The sequence below is a fragment of the Mycteria americana genome, chromosome 1 (genome assembly GCF_035582795.1).
Source record: "Mycteria americana isolate JAX WOST 10 ecotype Jacksonville Zoo and Gardens chromosome 1, USCA_MyAme_1.0, whole genome shotgun sequence".
NCBI lineage: Eukaryota > Metazoa > Chordata > Aves > Ciconiiformes > Ciconiidae > Mycteria > Mycteria americana.
The window spans coordinates 41,599,214-41,621,976 of record NC_134365.1 but is presented as its reverse complement, the minus strand read 5'-3'; the positions used below and the strand labels follow the sequence as shown (position 1 = coordinate 41,621,976).

Below are 22,763 nucleotides of genomic sequence, written 5' to 3'. Positions count from 1 at the left end.
ACCACACAGTGGTTTCTATGTTTCTTCTCCAGAAAATACTATCTTAGTATACACCAAACGGTGTAAAAGGTTAATGACAGTTTGTTTTGAGTCAGGAAGGTGCTCAAATGCCCTATTTAAGAAGGAATTTTAAGTATCTTGAAGCACCTGCCTAGTTTTACACACTAGCACCCACCAGCTGGAGTGGGACAGCCTGCATAATTGAAGTCAGGCACTCTTGGGACAGCTCTGAACTTGAACCTCAAGGTTTCACCAACTCTGAGTTCCAATGGCTTTCATATTAGAAGCAGTCACGACCTACAACCTTTTTATCTAAACAGAAAGAAATTATTTTCACTACAAAATACTTCTTCTGTTACAATACATTACAAACAAATGGCTCCTGAAAGCACCTTCTGTAATCTGGGCACTGACCTGCTGCGCTCGCAGCAGAAACCGGCATCGCGCAAACGCGCACCCAGGACTTAATGGCATTCACAGATGACATCACAGCTAAACGAGTCAGGGAAAACAAAAAGCTCTCCTTTTACACTGCGGTAAGGGAATGGATTGCAAAGCCACCTGGACGGTATTATAAGACCTGTAACTAGCTGGATGACATCTTATGTTACTGATTCAGTTATGTGAATATTTAAAAATAAAAACTGTTTTGCTATATTTTACTATTTATAAGTATTTCTCTAGCATTTCTTTCACTGTTAATGAGCTGCTCTCACTTTTCTGTGGTCATTTCATAGATGCACATTGCCACAATTTCATTGCACTCATGAACTGAGTGGATTTCACTCCAATACTAATCCTGATTTTACTGGGCAGAATAGATGTTTTGGCGGGTTTTTTGCTTTATTTTGTTATTACTGCGCCAATATCCTTCCCAGTGCCTGAGGAACAGAAGTAAAAAGCACACAGTTTTTTAGAAAGCCTTTCCAGTGAGTGCAGTTAGCCCTCCTGTTCTTCCACATTATTGCAGAAGATGTTATGCTGTGAAGTTTCAAAGACAATTACACTCAAAATGGTGAGCAAGCCATTGCTTTCAATTTCTCCTTTGTCAGAACTGTTACTGCAACATACAGGGAAGCTGAGCATTTTTCTTTGTGCAAATTTTTAGTTGAACAGATTTCCTAACACAGAACATTGTCTTTGAGGGGAGGCAGGGAGCATGGTCCCCCTTTAATACTATTAGAAATATATCTTCCTTCCATCACTCAGACACAGAAAGCAGGAAAAAGCATTTTTAAAGAAGTGGCACAGAGTTAAGAAGGAAAAGGAAATTATACACACAAAGGTTTAGGAAATAATGAATTGTTTGCACTACAAAGCCAGGGCCAGTAACTGATCTCACTGCTGAGGTTAATTTTGCTTACAGGAAGGGGAAAAAAAGCAATATTCTCCTCTATTCCAGTCATCCTCTTCCTTGTTTTGATTATTGTTTGTCACTGGCCAAGATATATTCTACTGGGGGGTACTTTTATAGTTGCACTCCATCATACTGGTCTTGCCTGCTCTGATTGCTGCCAGAATCTCCAACCAGTACACTTCAAAGCATGCAGCAGGCTGATGGAAAGGACTTCAGATATTATCTGGCTCTCTACAGTGTCCTTGGTGCCCTTTCATCCCTTCTCTTATCTGGCTGTGACTGCTCATCTAGAGCTATGTCTCCTTTAGTTCTGTCTGGGATCTCTCTCCCTCACGCTGTTCTGGGTCTGGCTGCTCCCTTTGAGATGCAGCTGTCTTGTTTCTCCATTTTATTACAGCCGGTTGTTCCTTGCTGATTGTTGCTCCTCGTGTTATTCTTGCTGCGCTCCCTCCTCCTCTGTTGATGCAGCTCTCCAGGACTATGATTCCTGCTGTCAGTTATTTCTGGTGTGGAAAGGCTGTCACGCTTTTTGCTTTGATTTAACAATTCTCAGATCCACTCTTGTGTTCAACAGGCTATATTTCCTACTGCACTTGGGATATAACCACTTTTCCCGTCATCGTGGGAGGACACTATCTCACTTCCAGCTGCACTACGAAGACATATCCACTCTCTGATGTAACTTGAGAGCCTTGAATCATCTATCAGTACTGTTTATTAATGAACTATCACGACTTCTCATTTTTCTCTACATATTTGTGACCCTAGTGGAGGATGACACGCTCCTATCTGTGGAATGACTAGTAGAATGCTTTTGAAAGAGGCAAACATTACCCTCAACAGCTTAAGTGGAAAAACATTGTGTGCTGGAGGGTTGTAGTGCCTGTTTCACTCTTCTCATGGGATTACCTGAATACCACTCTTCAGGGGTTTATGTCATGAGATTTTTTAACACGTGCAATCACTGAGGACAAGAAAGTGGAATTGAAAAATATATTCAACTCCGAGGCATTTAAATAGCACAGTTTCAATGGTCATCTCTGAAGTGTATAGAAAAAGAAAGAGGCATATCTTTAAAATGACAGCTGAGTGTCTAGCAGAGATGGGCACTTTAATGGTGTCTAATTGATTTATGCCATATTGATGACAGTAAAGACAATCAAATGACAATGACATTCTATGACTGTCATTTCACTGAACAAAAATTAGATGGGAGAAAGTTTCATCATTTCAATATCGTGCAGAAAATCGTGAAGAGAGAAAAGAGATCACATGGACAATCCAAGGTCCCAGGAAGCGCAAGGTGGACATTTAAAAAAAAAACTAAAATAGAATGAAAAAAAAAACCCGTACCAAAATGTAGGGAAAAGATACTGCACGTAGTGCTAGACTGTTTAAAAATGAACATTTTAAGACAGTAGAAAAGTCCTCACTGATGTTCCTGATTCAAAGTTTACTAGAGTCAACAGAAAAAATTTCCCAGAACTACATACTTGACAGCAGTTTAAAAAATAAGTTAGCAAACAACCAAAAAGCCATGCCAGAAACACCAGCGACAACATCCCTCCAGCAGGGCTCATTGTGTAAGGAGGGCTTTGAGGCACCTGAAAATATCTGAGCACACACCTGACCAGGTAAAAGCCTTCAGTATAATTTTACAGTTTGGATTTTATTGACATACCACTCGTCACAGTATTTATATGGGCAGGCACTGGAGAGCTAGAAGGACAGGCAAATGTTCTGGCTATCTAATAAATGAGCTTGTTTCCCTAGTTGATTTTAAATGTAAGCTATGCACGCACGCATACAACGTTGCATAGGAATGAAGCAATGTTAAATTTGCTCTAATGTATCCTCAGAAGGAAACAGTGTCAGGTGTTCGGAGGAAGGTACAGAAACAGTGAAAAGAGCAGCTAGGAAGTCAGTTGGGACAGTTTCTTCCTATTAGATATTGCTTGTATCTAAAACAAAAGGATGAATGGTTACAGAGAAGAGCAGACAGACAAATTATCAGACAGGAAAACAAAGACATCATGGGTGAAAGAGTGGGTCTTTTAATCTCCTCACCTATGAAGGTGTATAAGTAAATTCTTCCATTGCCATTCCTCAAGGTGGTTTGCTAGATCTGGTAACTGGGTTCAAAATCTACAGGATCAGGCCCTGCTATGAACACATTCAGTGTCACCTAGGGTTCAGGAGAGTTGGCCATCAGAGAAGCAGAGTGGAGACGCTGTTGTATCCACTGGGCATGGCCACTGTTACACTGAAAAAGGAACTTTTAAATGGACAGATACAAGACAGAGATTGTACTCTAAGCTGCACAGAAAACAGAGTGATCCTATTAGCCTGCATAAAATAGCTAACAGTATACAGATGTGTCCTCCTGTCCTATTTGTCATCTCAATGTAAATGAAAATTACTTAATGTTTGTGAAGTGTTCATAAGATGAAAAGATAAGTGTCAAGTATTACAGTTTACTGTATGATATTACTATTATCATATTAATTAGAAAAATAATTAGCTTGAAATACTAACATACTGATGTGAGATAAGCCTCTGAACCTACCGAGGTTCAGCTATCACCAGCAAACATATGATTGAAACATTTAAACAATGAGAATACTTCAGTATGCTAAAAGCTGCTGGCTATTATAGCTTAATTGACCAAGAGTAATGTTTTCAAAGCCAGCTCAGGGATTTTTGAAAACGTTACTTGGGCTCTTGAGCAACTCCAGCATTTTAAAATATTTTCCTAAGTATTTTGTGTTTGCATGTTACATCCTATACCTATTACCCATATCACACACACGCTCATTTGCCCACCCTTAAAAGCATAAGATCCTTTCATGGGAGAGGATCAAGTTGAAGTTATTGCTGACTGGGAATAACTGATGACTATAAGAGAGGATACACCTCTTTTTTAGCCCAGACTGAGCACTGGATGAACCGGAGGCTCAGTAGGCAAGTCAGTGCTATGCTGCTGCTGTCTTGTTACAGTCTGATGTTAGGCAGCTAATGATGAAGAATAAAAGATTATCAAATGCAAAAGTGATAATCAAAAGACTCTTGTCTTTTGATTATCGTCAGCAGACAGCTCCAGTACAGCCTCCGTAGTGGAAGGCTGCAGGCAGCAGCCTCTGCGCCACACATCAAGCGCGTTTGGTCATGATATTAACGCACGGTATTAAATATCATACCATGTAGTAGAGAATAATCATGTGGTATGATGGAAACCACCAGCTGTTGGACCATATGCTAACAGCAAGCCCAGTCGTATGATGGAGAAGGTGGAAGTGTGCAGCCCTCTCACTCCTGCACAGAAGCTGTTCAGTCCCAAAGCTGGCCAAAAGGCTTTCTATTCATTGAAATACAATTTGAAATTGCCTGAATTTAATACATATTCCTTCACCACCCCAGAAGGCAGTTCCTCCACTCTCACTGTTCAGCAATGACTCCAGAGTTTTCACTAGCTGACAGAAAAATTCTCATGCATAGAAAAAACAGGAAACACTTTACATTTAACTTTAGCACTTGCAAGTTTTCTAGAGTGTTTCAACAGGACAAAGACTACACATCCTTCTGCTTTTTAGAGCATCTAACACAATTCAGACACTGCCACAAAATAAATAGTAATAAAAAAACCCAAATCTTCTTGCTGAATTCTGACAGCCTCCCAAGTTTATTTATAACATTTAATAACACTGCATGTGTTGAATGTAATTGGCTAAAATCACTGTAGTATATTCCAAATATATTCCACACAAATTAGTTTCCCAACTAGCAGCCACTGTAGTGTACATATTTTTACAATGGTATTTGTTTTACAGATGGAACATGATCTTCTAATAGCTACTGACATATCTATATATAGAGATAGATAGGTTTAATTAGTCTCACCTTTTTATAGGCAATCCAGTCAAACACCCTGTCAATGTCTGCGGCTTGCTGCACCTCCTGGGATACTGGATGTGAACTGGCCAAACCATCCAGCAACATCACTTCATGTAGGACATCTGTCAGAAATCTCTGCTTTTCCTGAAATACAGCATATGCAGTAGTATTGCAGACAAATACACATTTGCAACAATACAGAAATGATGCACAGTTATCAGAGGCAGTTGACTAATATGACAGTTGACTAAAATCAGACCTTCTGGTTTGAATGTAAGCCACCATGACCTCCCACAATCTTGAACAGGTATACAGAAAAGACTCTGACTTGAGATCTTTTGCTGCAATGAAACTTGACTGAAATTAAATTAAAGACTATTAAATGAATGAAAATGTATCTGTAGGTGCAGACTGCAATTCTGATTATGATTATTCATTCACAGTTACGAGGGGTGGGGAGAGAGGCAAAGTGGTGTAGTCTTCAATCACAAAAACATGGATGCTATAAGTCGTCGAGTTCATTACATAAGCAGGTACAAAACCTTTTGACAGAGACAGGTAAATACAATTATTACTGCTTTCTTTACTGAAGTTTAAGTCACTTGGCTCTTAGTGCCAAGTTCACCCAGGAGGTCGACATGGGACAGACAATGAACAGAGCCCACAGCAGCGTCACATCAGATGCCTGCATTGTCTTTCATAATTCTGGTATAGAAATCCTTTCTCTCAAGAGCTTGCGTGCTCTACAAACTTTGTAGCTTCCATCTGAAGGAAACCATTATTATCTCTCTTTACAAGTGGGACAATAGCTGCATGTAGAAGTTAAATGACATAGTCAAAGTCACAGCTACAACAGAGGCAGGTGCAAACCCAAACATCCAACATACTAATTTGTTTCTATACCTTCTATAAATATGGATTGCAGAGGTATGTCAAAACTGCTGCATATTTACTCTGGCAGCAACTTTAATTAAATGTTCATGTATACTCTATGAACTGTGCTGCACTCACTTTTACAGTGCAACTAGATGGGACTTTTTCAGCTGAGAAATGACGTGCCTTAAAAACTCCTCATATTGCATTCATATAGGTGTCTCTAATCCAAAAGACTGTGTCAGGAAAGAAGAGCTTCATTTATTTGTTTTTTTCAAGTCACAAATAAATGCAAAGAGTGAATTAAAAATTATGGAAGGTTTAAATAAGCTTTTTTCACTCTGAAATGACATATCTCAAACTTTATCTAAATTACAACAGCTCCTGAATTAATGTCAACCTAGTGCCATAATACAAAGAAACTCTAGGGAATGCTGCATTTTTTTCAAAAGCCACCTTGATGTCCACACATAAAATAACCACACAATTACATAATAAATTCTATGTTTAATTTCTTGGGTGGCAAGGTTTTGGTATCAATGTGTTAATTTAAATTATATTTATAAGATAGCCGAAAAGCTCTTCCAGTGCTGATCCATCTGGAAATAAACCTTTATGTTAAAATTCATTAGAGCACAAGAAATGTACCTTGAGCTGATTGTATATTCAGGCAATTAAAAACACGGGATGCAGGAAAGCCAATTACCCAACACACTCTTTAGTGTTCTCAGCTGGCTGCATGAGGTAAGGTTTGTGAAGGGAAAAGTAATGTCTTGTTCGTATTATTGTTCATTTCCAAATTTTCTCAGGCATACACAGTTAGTAACTGCCCTTTTTTATGGGGAAAAAAAGGTATAGGGAGACAATTATTATGACAGTCCTACTCAGGGGAAAACTGCTGAGGTGTAAAGGATTGTAGATGCTTTGGTTACCTCACTCACATTCTCTATTAGTCCGTAACAGAGCCCCAGTTTCATCAGATGTACGATATGTAATACATACAGGTATGAACACACAGAGGTATGGACCTGTCTCCAAATGCAAGTTTGGATATCACAATTGACAAACAGTTGTGGGAGTTGATTGTTACTGTTTGGAATTAACTCATTAAAAGGACCCTTGTTAATCACAAATTAATACATTAAATACAGAATCTGGGATTAAGAAAATTAGCACGTAGGAAACAAAGTGAAGCTATAAGAAGAAGAATACAAAAGATATAAAAAGGACAGGCTACATTTTGGGTTTCTATTTGTTTCTTTGATTATCTCCTGAAGGGCTGAAAAGGAGCATTTTAGATTCATGAGCGCTCATTCAAGTTACCACAGCTGGAAAGTCTTCCTTGAAATTTATGGCAGACCGTCACACTGGGATACAACTGGAATAGCTAGCACGCCTCCAAACATGTAAACCTGCATTTTACTGAGAATTAAGAAGGCTTTTGACCTATAAAGCTAAATTTATTGAACTAAAAGGATTTCCAAAACATTCCCACCTCTTCCCTTTAGTATGAAGCCTTTGAGAGCAGATTTCAAAAGGAGACTCAAATAAACTCCAGGGGGACACAGAAAGAGCGAGAGAGAGGAGTTTGCTGGTTGACAGGGGGCCTGCAGCTTGGAGAGACAACAGGAAACAGAAATGCAGAAAGAAACTAAAACTGCCTTAAGTATGTTGAAGAAACACTACCTTAAAGTGTTTCTTTTACAGTCCTATCAGCACATTAAAGTCCTATCAGCACATTAAGGGGAAAAGGCCAACACAAGTGACCAAACTGCTTATACTGATGGAAGAAGGGCTTTCTATTCCCTAGTTATTTTACCCTATGCAGTACGGTGGAATTGATCTGTTTTAACATGATACCTACAGGACTAAAGAAACACCTAGCACAGAAATTGTAAAGAAAATCAATCTTGGAATGCATTTAATGAGGCCAGCGAGCTGTCAACACGGTAGGTGACAGGTTTGCAGCTAGACATGAAACAATGACAAAATGTTGTTCAAGATGACCTTCCTCTGACAGAGTTCAACTGCAAGAGAAAAGCCAAAGACTGTGATCCGCCTGTAAGGAAAAGAGGGCTTTAGGTGAGTCTTGAGGCTTTGCTTGGAAAGTGTCGGTAGCTGCATATAAGTGCAATGCTGTGCAGTGCTAACATAGGGCCACGGCTCTGAGCAGGAGTTGGTATGACAGCAGCAGAAGCCTAGTCTGAAATAAGGACAGAGATGCTTCTACTCAAATTTGTGCCTTTCTTTAAAGGCAAGCAGAAAGCCTCTCTGCTCCTTATCTTCCTACTGCTCCCCTGGAGTCCTGTCTCTTCATCTCCTGTCCTCAGAGCCTTCCTTGAACTGTGGAGAGTCGAAGTCTGGGAGACCAGACCTGTGTTGAGAAGAAAAGACATGCCAATTATTTCTGATTGCTTTCCCTCTTACTCTTGAGAATGCTTCAAGGTGCAGGGACTGAAGTGCTGATATCAGATGAACATGCCTTTCAAAGATTTACATTTTCAGATTATTTCCCAAACATCTGTGGTCACTAGATTCAACTATTTGTCTCTTCATAGGAATGACTTCTTTTAATCCTCGCCAATAAGACCTTCTCTGTTTGGTACAAGGTTGTCCTGAAAGACTTATCCCTTCTCTGTGCTCTCCCCTCCTCAGCCAACATTTAATCATTGTGAAAATTCAAATTTCACTGCTTTGGGTAAAAGCAGCACAAATGCTACAGGTAACAGGGCCAGAAACTTTCCATCTATAGCAATTCTTCCACATTATGGACATAATCTGGAGATTTTTAAATATGGATCTGTAGCATAAATCATTCCACAGCAAAAATAATCAGGAGTAAGAAACTGGCTAACCACAAGAAAGCTTTCTGGTTCTGGTTTATTTTCACCTTGTTCTAGTGAGGAAGGTTTATGGAAAGGTAGTGGTCACTCTGTGTGTGTTATTCTCCAACAGGATGCCCACCATTCAACTAGTCTACCTCTAAATGGAAAGAAAGCAATTGTGAAATAACATTTTTTGGCAGAAAAGACTGTACCTTCAAGAGCCATTAAAAATTTATTGTGCATATCAGGATAACAATGATGTAACGGAAAGGGGGTGCTGCTGGTGATTTTGCAATATCATATTGAAGCATAATGTAAGAGTACAAGTTAGCATGACAATAATGTAACACTTAAAGTTAGTCATATTAAAATAATTTCTAAAAATTAATATGAAATATCAGGGAAAAGAATTCAAATGAAAAAACTGGAAAACTTCCAACAGTGGAACAAAAGGAATAGCACAATGAAAGCCAAAACTGATAATTAGTATGCAGAAGAGATCAAAGGCCTCAATATTAAAGGTATTGCCTTTGTTCTGGGACAGCCATTCAAACAGTTTATGGACTGAGAAATCTACATGAATAAAGCTTAATATTGGTGTGCAAATCTGCAAATTATTTTCCTGACAAATTTGCTGGAAACATCTTCTCCAAAATATAGAGCTTTGCTAGCCATCAGAAATACAAAGGAGATAAGCGATCTCTCATGCCTGACAAAACAAGCATTTGCAAGATGCAATACTTGGGTTTATAGGGAAGGTGCACCCTAGGGAAAAAGAAATAGGGGCAAATTTTGAAAGCAATCAAAAAACACCAGCATATACACTACCAGCAGTTCAGTTCTAATACAATATATTTCAGGATGAAGCTTAACAAACTACAGAGGAATATCATCTATGAGGAAACCTAAGGTTCAATAAAATACCTTAAGGCCAGAAAAGATCCACTGGGGGCCAAAAGCAAGTTCTTTGTCTGCATGCTTATAAATCCTAAGCTGTCATAGCACAGGAAGTCTCCTGAGTACTTGCAAATGAAAGCAACATTTCTTTCTCTTCCCCTCTTCCCAACAGTAATTTTTTGTAAAAAGCTTGAGCAGCTTACAGATTGGTTTTTTTTTTAATTTATATCTCTGCATGTGTGCTTCAGTTATGTGCATAGTTTGTTGAAGGAGGCCTGCAACACATTCTAAATTTATCAGCTGTGAATACGTCACGGTTCCGTGTCTATGTTCATAACCCTCTTTTCTGCATTTTCAGTCAAAGTTCTTGAGAAATTTCTGTGCTTCAGAAATTTTCACAGACTGACAATTTTTGTTGTTATAAAGGAACGTAGATGGTTTAGGAGTTCATAGTTAAGGAAGACCAATAGTTTTGAGTATCAGGAAAGAGAACTGGATATGTATTTTCTTTTTAATGAAGTGCCAAACCAGATATTCATGACCACCTGCTTAAGTTGCCAAGCAGATGGGTAGTTGATTCAGAGTTTTTAAGCAATTTCACCAGCTACTTCAACTGCTGTTTCCTCTCACCACTCTGTTTTTCAGGTATAGCTTTGATTTGGTTGTACACCAGATCCATTACGCCAAATGTAGGCCTACAGAATGGGAGAATGCAGTACAAAAAAGGGAACGTTAGAAAAGGAAACAACACATACTGACCCCCAGCACTTTGAAAAAAGAAGACAGTTTGACTCTCCAAGATCATGCTTTGTCACCTTGTATGTGGTTGCCTTCACAGAAATAGGGTCATTAAGCAAACAGATGAACACAGATCCACTGTCTCCTCATGCATTTGTCTCCAGAGCACCTTAAAACATTAGGCAACAAAGTATGAAGTTTATCCTCTAATTCAAACTCCACAGGGGGAATCTCTAGAGGAAATTCACCTCAATTCAAGAAACAGTAAATAATATTTAAATGAAAAGTGGCTTTGAGATGTGGTTGGTATACTGAGTCAACTTCCATCAACAACTGCCAGAGGTCATCATCAATGAGAATACTTTTCAGGTGCTCTAACATTTGCTGGGTGGATTTTGCATGCCTAGACTCTGTTTCAACCTGAAAGCGATGAGATTCAGTGAACTAAGTCCTGAAGGAACCAAAGATGTTTTGCAGGCACACCAAAAATGACTTATCAGCTTGTGCTCCAAGTAACTGCATGCTGCCACAATTTTAAAATAAACAGTGGCAGCATATTCAGGACAGCTGAAAATTTGAGAAGCAAAGTCTTTCAGTAAGGATGCCCTCAAATATAGAGCTACAGCTTTGCCATTGAACTTCCCATATGAACTATACTTCCTGATGAAGTTCGTATTCTTGTTTCAGTAGGGCTACCCTGCAGTGAGTCCTTGCGTTGAGGCAAAAGTTGCCATAAAGTTTCTTTCTCATTTTTACTGAAGACAAAGTGGTTACTAATTCAAAATTATGTGAAATTCAGATAGATGACTGAAGCTTCTTTCTGAAACTAAGGTTTCGTCTAAACCCTGAATTCAGGAGATTTGAACTCACATGACCCAAAAGCTCTCATCATAGTGTCATTTTCACTGCTCTCTCAAGATGAGCAGATAATGACATGGAGAAAGAAGAGACACTGACATTCTCCAAACCTGTACTTAATCTCTTGAATAAATGTTTCAACTAAATGTTGATATTCATTTATGTCTGATCTCTAAATGTTAAGAGATAACTACTTAAAGTTAAGAATTCCATATATTAATCCACCTTGCCAGAGCATAAAAAAAGAAACTGTGTTAAGGAAGACCATGTGGAGATGGAAATTTATTTTCTTAGTTATAAGCTAAATTTAGTATAAGGATTTCTAAACTGGTATACTTAAAAAGGACTAGTAATTAGCAACCAGAAGATCTTGCAGCTTACCTTTACATATCCCTTTTTTCCTGCCAAAGTCAATTATACATGAGATTCTAGTTAATTTTACATTGAAAGCTTCCCCCATAGTTGAGTTAAAACAGAAAATCATACAAGGACTGACTTCACTGAGCAGTTACTGGGGGAAAAAACACTCCATGTGGTATTAATTAAAGGCTTACTTTATACCGTCATGGGGAGCCTTTAACCAAAACAGAAGAGATGAAAGTAGTTTTAAAAAACGAGAGGCTGAATCTCTCTCAATGCTGAGCCAGTGTGATATTTATGTTGGGTTAGAAGGATCAAGCAGGCTACAGCTCAGGTCTGAAATGCCAAAATAATAATGAAATAAATCAAAAAGGCTCATGTCTTAAGTCTACTTCAAAACTTATAATGATTTTCTGGGTTTTCTATGAGTCAATGCCTAAAAAACTTTGCAAATGGAGACAAATGCTTTAGGAGGCAATCTGAGTCAAAGCACGTTAAAGATATGCATGTGTCTAATGGCCATATTCACTTTTTTCAACCAAGTCAATGAGAAAGATAGGCAATTAAGATCATTTATCAAGAATTTGGGCAGCATGTTGCATGATGTTCAAAGTACTTAATGTAATGAAGTTCAGTTAAATGGTTTTCCATTAACTTTTTTAGGCACAGACAATTTCTTGCAGCACGTATTTTTAAAACAGAAATGTTGATATGCAACCTCATTATTATTTTCAGCTGCCTGTAGTAATGGCAGGATTGTCTAGACTGTGGAACCTAATAGTGTGAAGGAAGCATGGTTCACTTTAAGAAAGATGAAAGATGCCCTTCCATGTAGACACAAAGTTCTACTCCAAATACTTTCATCACAATTGTTCGCAATTGTTTAATCACAAATACTTTAATGACAGTTGTCACAATACTAAGAAAATTTCTGGCAAATATGACCATCCTTAATTATAAAAGTAGTAAGCACACAAGAAAGTGGGAGATCTTATCCCAGAGCTTCAATGGATAGATAAGGCAGAGGATTCAAAGCTATCACTGATGTACTACACCTTGACTCAGCCAATAAAGTTGTCAGCAAAGCTAACTTTTTTATAATAAAGAAAAGGGAGAAGGCAGCTGGGCTATGTGAAATGCTTTCTCAGCATCAAGCTGGGTACTGACCGCTAAAGTATTTGATGCTCGTTTGATGGATGAAAGGGAAAATTACATGCCAGTAATTCCTGCTGTCATAGTCCTCAAAACCTACCCCCATACCAGAGACATTCAAGGACAAACATGTTGGTTCCTTCTACCAGAAAATACGGAGGCAAAAGATCAGTCAATAAATTCCTGGATCTGTAAGCCTCAGTTGAATTCCTTCCTGTACAAAGCCACATACAAAGGACTTCAGGATAATGAGAGAAACAAGCAGAGAGGAAGATGGAATATATAGTTGCAAATGGGCCTCTGAAAGGAGGAAGATGAGCAGGGTAGATGAGAAAAGACAAGGCTATGAAGTGGAAATTACCAGTGTGTAGTTTTCTGCTGTAATTTTCTCCTTTCTCTGATCCTAAAACTAGCAGAGGCACCTTCCACAGAGGTGAGAGTACCTTGTATCAGTCATAAGATCTTACGGCTCAAGAATTCACATCCAGCTGCTGTTGCTTTTTGATGGCATGCAGACAACCAAACAGTTATATGGTAAGCCTCTAGTACAGAAACTTCATCTCTTTCCAAGTCATGAAATAGCAACAGCCAGGGAATTCACATGCAGATGACTACTCTGAGCACACATGATCAAGTGAAATTCTCTGAGTCCAGGAGGAACAGTCTGCAGAGCCAGCTTTCTTTTTAAAATCATGTTGACAACACAGAAACAATTGTTTAAATTTCCAAGACCTTGAAGAATGAGATTTAAGAATAAGAATTTGAGACATTTCAGAATAAAAATTTCAAAAACTCTTAAATTGGGGGATAGGCAAGCAAGAGGTTGAAATGGGAAGAATGGTGAATTCATTTCCATGGCAAATGTCTAATGATCGTATAGTAGGGACATATTTCCTGCAAAATCAAAGGTAGCTTCACCTTCAAGAGGTAAAAAGTGACATGCAGGGACTTATTTTTTAGCTGAGGGAAGGAAATGAGAATTTCTAGCTTTGATCTGAAGTAACTTAAAAAGTAAAAGCATATTAAGACCAGTGGTGGAACTATGAAGGATCTCAGCAGAAAAAGCTCACCTTCCTGTTTTAAAACCAGAAAAACTGTGTCCACTTCCTCAGGAGAGTTCTGAGGCATCTTATATTAACTGCAACAGATAATGGATGCCTCCATCAGAATGACTCTTCATTCTGTTCTTTACCCACAATTTTAATAGGAGGATCTAGGTCATAAGGATGGCAAGGGTTTAATAAGGACTGGATTTCCTTTCTCATTAAGATTATGCAAGCCTGATGAAGTATGTAAACTCCTTCTGGACAAGATAAGAAATTCTAGACCTGCTGGAAGGCTCAATAAAGTGTAACGGCTCCATGGCAGTTCAGTCAATATTGTTATCCATCCATCTTTCCTGCGGTAAAAGAAGAGCCTATAAAACAATTGAAGAAAAACTGATAAAATCAAGAATCTCAGAGGAGGTAGAAATGTTTAAGCAAGCTAAAGAACCTAGAGAAGAAGGAAAAGCCAGAAAACAGGTTTCCGACAAAACCCTGCTTTGTGCAGAAGTCAGTGCTGTTTGTTTAAGTTATAATGGTGTGAACATACCTAATGGATAGCTCTCCTCAAGAGTCTCAGGTTCAGCCCTATCAAGTCTGTGAATGCCAAATAAGATGGACACTGAAAAATGCTCAGCTCTGCTAAAAGAGAAGCGTCTTCACACAAGTAGTAGAAAAACTTTAGGGGCTTATGGAGCTTTAATGGTGAAAGCTTATGTGCCTGTGGCCTACAAGCATCCAACGAGTTAGGTAGGAAGCTGTGGATAGATCCATTTGATTCAGATGTATCCTATATTGCTCAAGTTGCATTTCCAGACAAAAGTCATTTTTCTGGAATTGACTACCAGTCTTCTGCTTCTACACTTATCCAAAAGAAAATGTGACACAAAATCTTTAATAAGCTGGAAATAAGCTGAATTTGACATTTTAGTCCACGGGCTTCTTGAGGAAACTTTCACGGGTAACATTTCAGAACTACAAGACAAAGAAGGTAACTGTCTAACTTTCCCAATTCTTTAGAAAGAAGAGGATTTTGGCATATTACTCTGTTTTCCTCATGCAAAGAGCTGTGGTATCATACATCATAACATCTTTTATTTTTATTTCACAGGTATGAATTACTTCTGACAAAACACCACCCAGAATGCTGGAATATTGCTCTGTTTAACTATCATTACAGAAAATAAGGTTTGTAGTTCTTGTTTTTGCAACTGATTCATGAAGCTTGTACTATATCCTCCACTTTTGGAAAAAAAAAAAAGTTGTTTGAAACAGTTTTTCTTTTTATAAATGCTCACTTTTTATTTTTTCAAGTTTACAAATGTAAGTATGATCTAAACAGCAAATGTGCTTTATACCTAAAACAAAAATATCTAGCAAGCCAAATTCCAGTAACTGTAACTTTTTCTTCCTCTTCCTACAATCTCTGTAGTAAGGCTGAAACACCACAGTACTGATTCCTACTCTAGTCTGCAAAAGAATGCAGCATGTTTAAATGTTTAACTCATCAAGTGTTCCATCTTGCCACCAATTTTCTAATTATTTAAATATGTCAGTATGGTTATTTCTATATCAAAGGCCAATGATATCAAAGGCCTTATGAAAAGTTTATGTCTACCTTCTTTTTAATTTAAGGAAAAACTTGACAGATGAATATTTTTTCAGGCACAGCAATATTACTGTAGTTAATTCTAATTTATGCAGCACGTGTCTGATTTCCCAGTTTAACTGTCATACCTTGTTCAAGCCATTTGTTTTGCCACTATTCTGCTAAGACGCCAGGATTTCACGTGATGGGCATGTCATTTGCATAACAGTGAACACTATATTCATTCCACAGAAATCTCAAGCAAATATTCTATATTCCAAATGACTTCTAAAGCAAGGTTACTCTGGATTTGTTAAACTGATTATGTGAAGAACAAATGACTGATGATTTGAAGATAAAATTCAGTGCATAAATGTTGTCATCTATGACATTTCACTATGCTAAAATCATAAAGGCCTGCCAGATTTCATTGCATTCATAATTAGAATCATTACATTGTAATTCAGGATGTGTCTTTCATAAAGATGAAGAGAATTAGTTTTAATACAGCCAAAGCCAGGTAAACCCAACAAGCCTACCTATGCAAGACAGATGTCAGTTCAGATAAAGATTTATTTTCCTTTTCATAATGCAATTGTAAACCAAAATTGACACCTCAAAAAAAATTTAAAATACTACAAAGAATTAAAAATAAAGCAAGAGTACCTGTATACAACTATGTTAAAAAATTAGCTTTAACTCATAATTATAGCATCTTCATTGCATGGAACACAAAAGTTAATGGGATAAGAATACTCAATAAATCACCCAGAAATGGGAAAAAAACATTTCAGAAGTTAGTATGCAAGTGTTTAAGCAAATCATTCAAGCTACAACAAATCTCTATCAGGCAATATGTATTTATAACAAACATTTTGCCACATAATTAAACATGTGTAAACACAAAAGGATAGCAAACAAAAATTTCTCCAAAGGACAATAAAATCTATATAGCAACCTTCAACATGGTCTCACAAACACACAATTTCCTTGTCCTGAGGTCTCATATCTCTTATTTTTCTTATAAGCATAACATTTCTAGACTACAGCGGTTGATATAAACTGGGACCTGACTAGGTATGGTATCATATGACATAACAGGCCTCCAAAAGAATGTCCCAGCATGGCCTTCCCAGTTTACTCTCAGAGACCTGCAGTATTTGCACATCAGTTGACAAGGCATGTCCAACTGCGTACAGCTGGAAATCATACTGAAGCCTAGATTCTCAATTCATTTACCCCATGTTAACTTAGTATGCGCTGCTAGATGGCCAAACAGCAGGAAGATAAAAAGAGTAAACTTAGGGAGAGGAGAACAGAATACTGTAAGAAAAAATATGCTCAGTTTTACAGTATGTTTTAGCCAAACATTTCTTTCCAATTTATCTCATGTTTGTGGATAAAATTCAATATTCTGAATATTTTCAAAAATGGTCCATGTTAAATCATAACTGCTTTAATCCAAAATGTTTCTGAGCAGAGAGACAGTAGTTATCTTAATGTTAGGTTATGATAGACATGACCTTATTTCTTTTGTAATAAATTGCAGATTACACTTTTGGAATACTGTCAAATTATTTCACACCTAGTGATTTTGCTTCATTGGACATCTGATACTTGCACGCATCATTTGGTATTTTTCAGCAGTCCCTGTCTATAACAAAAGCAGGAATATAACAGTAGAGCAACTCTTCTGTAGAGTCTCCAAATTAACAAAATAAAACTGACTTACCATGTTCCACCCTGGGTAGAGGTAGTCTGTCCCGACAAATTCAAAATAGTGAGCAAAACCTTCTTTCAACCACACATCCTCCCACCAAACTGGAGTCACAAGGTCACCAAACCACTAGAAAGAAAGTTCAAATAAACAACCTTTATGAAACCATCTTTGCATACATCTCATTTCTACAGAACACATTCTTCACAAGTTTCAATAAAAACAGTAGTATATACCATCCACTGAAACTCATTAACTGTTTTTTTCATGTACTAATGAATTAAGCCTTTACAGGATGCACAAGTTACTGAAGAAAAACATTAGAAAAGAACAAGCAGGGGAAAAGAAGCGTTGAGGAGAGTACTCACAGTGTCTACTTTAGTTATCTAAAGTAGATGCTCACCTAGGTTTAAGAGACTAACGTACACAATGGACAGTAAAAGGCTTCTAACTCAAGCAATCTGATTCATTACCTGGAAACTTCACTATGTATAGTGCAAATCTTGAAAAACTGGGAACACAATCTCCATAACCCAGACAAAAATTTTAGCATTTCTTCCCCCACGATGTCTGCCCGCTAAGATTTACAATATTACTGATGCTCCATTCATTGGCCAGTTTCCCAAGGAATGCAGTTTTATACAATCGTGCCAACTCTCTGTGGGTAGGACTCAGATGCCTAAAAGCAGGTAGTTGATGCCACTTAAAGAACGTCCTACGGTATCTGAGATACCCACACAGGCCTAAGAAATTTCATACAGGACTTACAGGAGATCTGCACCCTTCCCAAACAGCAACCAGAGGCAGAGGGTATCTAAAATGGCACGGGTCACCTATATTTATGCAAAGGAACCCTACCTGAGCTGACTGCCTTTCCCGTTCCCCCCAGGTCACTCTTGAATTTCCCCACTGACTTCAATCTAATTTAGTAAGAAGGACAGAGATCTCAAAGATCACTGAACTCCTACAAAAGTACATGAAGATCAGCAGCTGCAAAGAGGAGAAGGACCTAAACTGAGGGCAAGGCAAGACCACGGCCATTGGATACTCTGCTCAGTAGCTGTCAACTGCCACAAGCCTGTCACGGTACAGGACATGTGGGTGTCAGAGGGATTTTAGACACAGCTGGGATGATCATTGGAAGAGGAATGAGGACAAAACTTCAGAGGAAATCAGGAGTCATCAATTCTTCTGCTGATGGATGACCCTGTTTAAATGACTGTAATGGCCCTGTGCAATCTGCATGATTGTAACACCAGTGGTAAGAGCAGAAACATACACTATTATGAAAACATATTTCATACTCTCTGTAGCATCTTTTTTGCCAAACAAATACCAAAACTTTGTTTCAGTAAAATTCTCTGCCAGTTTTTTTCTTAATGTGATTAGAAATGAGATTAATTCATAATCAATAGAGGTAATTTTGAGCTTTCATGGAGTCGTAAGCTCTGAAAATACACAGAAAGGGAGCAGCAAATAAGTATTCCAGAGGGAGAGACTCACATCAGAGCAGAGGAGCTGCTGCTGACGCTGTAATGAGAGTGGGGAACGAATGAAAGCGGAGGTGGCCAGCAAGCGGTTTGCTTTCATGACGGTTGGCTTATTTGAAGGCTTTGTCTGGGACCTGAATGAAAGGTCTCGCTTCTGTGCATGTCTTTGTGGAGTGAGAATAGTGCCAAGGAAGGATCAATGCTGTGACGAGGATCCGTAGTGAAGTGTGCACGGGGGCTCCAAAGAACAGACTACAGAAACTGAGATTACCAGATTGCCACACAATGTTCAGTAAATAGGATTTGAACGGAAAAATGAAGCGAAACGAGACAATGAATGTCATTGACAACCAACTTAAGAATTTAGGGAGAAAAGATAAGGTTCACAAAAGTCATATTCACACACTAAGTGAAACTAAACTTAATGGACACTCACTTATCATAATCTAGTCAAAGGCTATCAATAAATTAACTCTCTACAGGACCAATAGAGATAGATCCTGATCTTAAGAACATTTAACTGAAAAGATAAAGAAACACTGGAAATGCATTCATATAGGATATTGCACTTTTCACAATCTGAAATGTTAGAATAGCATACCACCAGAGGAGTATGAAAGTTATATTTATACTAGAATAGGTTGATTAAATGATTTCTAATGACAAACAGACTAAACACAATAGCACAGAGTTTATTTCTTGAATTACAAGAGGACTGCTGAACAAATATGAAACCAGTAACAGTCATGGTATGCTATGACTATTCAGAGAGAGATTTAAAAAAATAAAGGTTTTAAAGTTCATAATACATCCTCCTGTAACTCAAAAGAATTAATAACATTAATTTATGATGTCACAAAAGAGAATTTTTTATACTCTTTTGTGAGTTTTCCCAGTTTGTTTATTAACAATACAATTAAAAATAATTGTTTAATTAGCCACCTAATTGAAGAAGTCTTTTACAGGCATTAAAACAGCATGTGATACCAATATGAAAATGTAGGGAATTTGCTTAACTAGTCTTGTATAGTATCAGAAATAGTTATGAATGTCAGAGACAGAGCAGTCCCAGAGACTGCAATTAATGAAGCCAAACTTTCCAGCAGAAAGGTGCTATTATCTTCCTAGGTGTTACATGTCTGAAAGGAGAACATTAGCTAAAGCACTTCATTTATGTAAGTAATTGTTTATTTATTTATTTGTGTATTTGACTATAGACACTATTTGCCTGGAGTGAAGATCATTACTTCTTTTCACTTTGGAAAAGAAAAATGAATTGAAATGTATTGACTACATAAATTTCTCGTCTCCCTCATGTATTATGTCCAGCCTGACATGCAGAATGCACTTATTTTCAGTGTGTCTGTAAAGGACACTCTTTCCTACAGATTATTTTACAGATAAAATACAGATTTCTTTCAGAGTATTAAAAAAACATTGATTTAGAAATTTTTAATTTTCCTTCTGCTTTCATGCCTCTTTAACTCAATCTGTCACACCAAGTTTTGTGCTCAGGTGGGAAAACTATCACAAAAAATCATGGTGCATAAATTCAAATGACTCTTTCTTCAAAGGCTGTAGGTGGGACTGATCTGTGATATGCAAATAAAACTGATTACTACCTTAATAGAATTATTTTAATAAATTATGGTAATTATTTCAAGCTATCAACTTAAGCTGCTAGAAATATGTCTGTTTTGACCAATATCTCATTCGTGTTTTGGGGCTTGGAGGAGAAGCTTTTATGCTGAAACACTCCTTCCTCCAATTATTAATTTTTTTTAATTAAATACACAAAATGTTCTAAAAGAACACTCAAGCTGAAATATCAATCACAAGCAACCTACAAAATGACTAAACTAAAGCTACCCATGTAACTTTAATGTGTCCCTCCTAAAACATGTACCTAAAATAAATACTTGGTCAAACATTATGAAGTCACCTGTGAAGAAATCGGGCGAAAATTCTTTCTTTCACACTTTTTACCTGTATTTTGACAACCACAGAATTTCTTTGTCCTTCTGCAATGCTGGCTCTCATTTTCTATCTGTCCTGAACACTGTGCTCAAGCATTAATACCCAGCAGGTTTGAGAATTCTGATTTTAAACAGTCATATCTAAAGGTAACAATCCCAATTCTTAATATTCATCTGATTTTTCTAATCTAGGGAACAACATTAGCAAAGCAATTGCTGTGTTACTCTAAGTAATAAGGGTCTCATACAGGTCAGTTTGCTACACGCTCAGGTATGTTCTGTAAGTCTTAAAATCATGGGTTTAAAATCAGGGGAAATAAGACAATGATACAATTCTTCAAAAAAAGAAAAACAATGTATTTTAGGAAAACGTATTTTAGGAGAGTTCCCATTCCTCTTAACTGAAATTTTAAAAAAATCAATAAATAAAAAGTGAAACTGGAGATGTGGATTCTACTTTTGGCTGCGCCAGAAGTGATTTTGGTTAATCTCTGTTATTCTATGTGTAAAAATGAGTGAAGGGGAGGAATATTCATGTGCTACCCCAGGTTAGCAGGCGAGATGATGCACAGCAGAAGAGGATGAAAAATGCAGTGAATAATTAACAATTAAATAGCAGAGGCAAAAGATCCTGGACCTAACCTGGTCTCAGTTCAATACATTTTCAGCTAAGCTACTATTGTTTACCGTTCCTGCTCTATGCTCACAGCTAAAGTTTCCTTGAGGGGCTTCTGAGTATGGTAAGATAAAAGCAGAAAAAACTGGCTAAATGAAGACAATATTGTGATGGAGGTGCCAGACAGTGTTTTGTGGCTTGTATTTTTGGAGGGTTTCTCCCTTTAAACTTCATTTGCAGATAAACAATCCATATTCTCTGTGACTCAAATCTGCATCTAAAGAGTAGAAATAACATTTCTTCCACCTGAATATTTCTATCTTGTCTAGTTATCCAGTGAAGCAGCTGAGCACGGACCTGATCTGCATGGTACTAAATCAGAAACAGTAGCAACATGAATGGAGGAAGATACTTTTAATTAAGCAAACAGCACTGGAAGTACTGTCAACATGGACACCAAGTAAACCTTCCCATTTGCAATTTTAAGGTCACTTAAAAGCACTTTATGACACCATTGCTACCCTAAAATAAATTCAAATGTAGTTTTCACCCATTCGTGATCCTCTGATATTCCCAGAATAATGTAAAAAGGCTTTGGTTTCAATGAGAATCAAATAAACAAACTTGGCAAGTTACTGATGTGATAATTGCCCACATCTGATGTATAAATTGCTTTGGAAGCAGAGGAAATTATTAAAGTGGTGCAAAGAATAACTGGAAGTAATGGAATGACTTCAGAAAAAGGAAGACTTAAGCTGAACACTAGGAAAAAGTTATTGACCATCAGACTTAATCAAAAGGTTTTAAGGGAAGCAGCGTAACCCTGTAATCAGGAGTACTGAACCCGGCACTACAAAACGCACCACACTGAAGAATCTAATACTAACAGGAGCCGGGATTTGATGACCTAATATGTGTTTTCCACACCTGATTCCTAAGGCACTGTAATTTTTCTAGATGAATAGTGTGCTACCCTATTGTACTGCACAATAAAGAGCATATAACAAAATCAGATGATCGTATTGAGAACAAACCAGCAATAACTTTCAATAAAAATTTCATGTTGTAGTTGAGGACTTCATATTCATCGACAGATTTAATGTGAAACATGAATATAAACCAAAAATTATTATTTCCAGGTTCACCTACCAGAACTCCATTACAAAGACTCCCTTTTATATGGTACTTTTTATTTGCAGAAAGTGTTAAGAATTTGCATTGCCTTTTAAAGAATACTGTGTAAAGTCACAGATGTAAGCTATGCTGATTACACAGTAGGATTTCATTCATTTTAACCTGAAGGCTATGATTATGCCTCTTATGAGTGCAAGAAAGGGTTTCCTGCCCCTGTAGCAAATTTCTTCAATAACATTTGCATTCAA

At 37.5% G+C, this 22,763-nt stretch overlaps 1 protein-coding gene across 2 annotated transcripts in view; it reads right to left on the bottom strand.

Moving 5' to 3' along the window:
- Window positions 1–22,763, bottom strand: part of TRHDE (thyrotropin releasing hormone degrading enzyme) — a 223,227-nt gene that overhangs the window by 107,086 nt on the left and 93,378 nt on the right. For both annotated transcript variants that reach the window (XM_075495695.1, XM_075495703.1), the window contains exons 5-6: window positions 17,315–17,428; window positions 5,255–5,392 (exon numbers count right to left, since the gene is read on the bottom strand). In XM_075495695.1, the coding sequence (XP_075351810.1) occupies window positions 5,255–5,392; window positions 17,315–17,428 (252 nt within the window). The remainder of the gene's footprint in view (window positions 1–5,254; window positions 5,393–17,314; window positions 17,429–22,763) is intronic.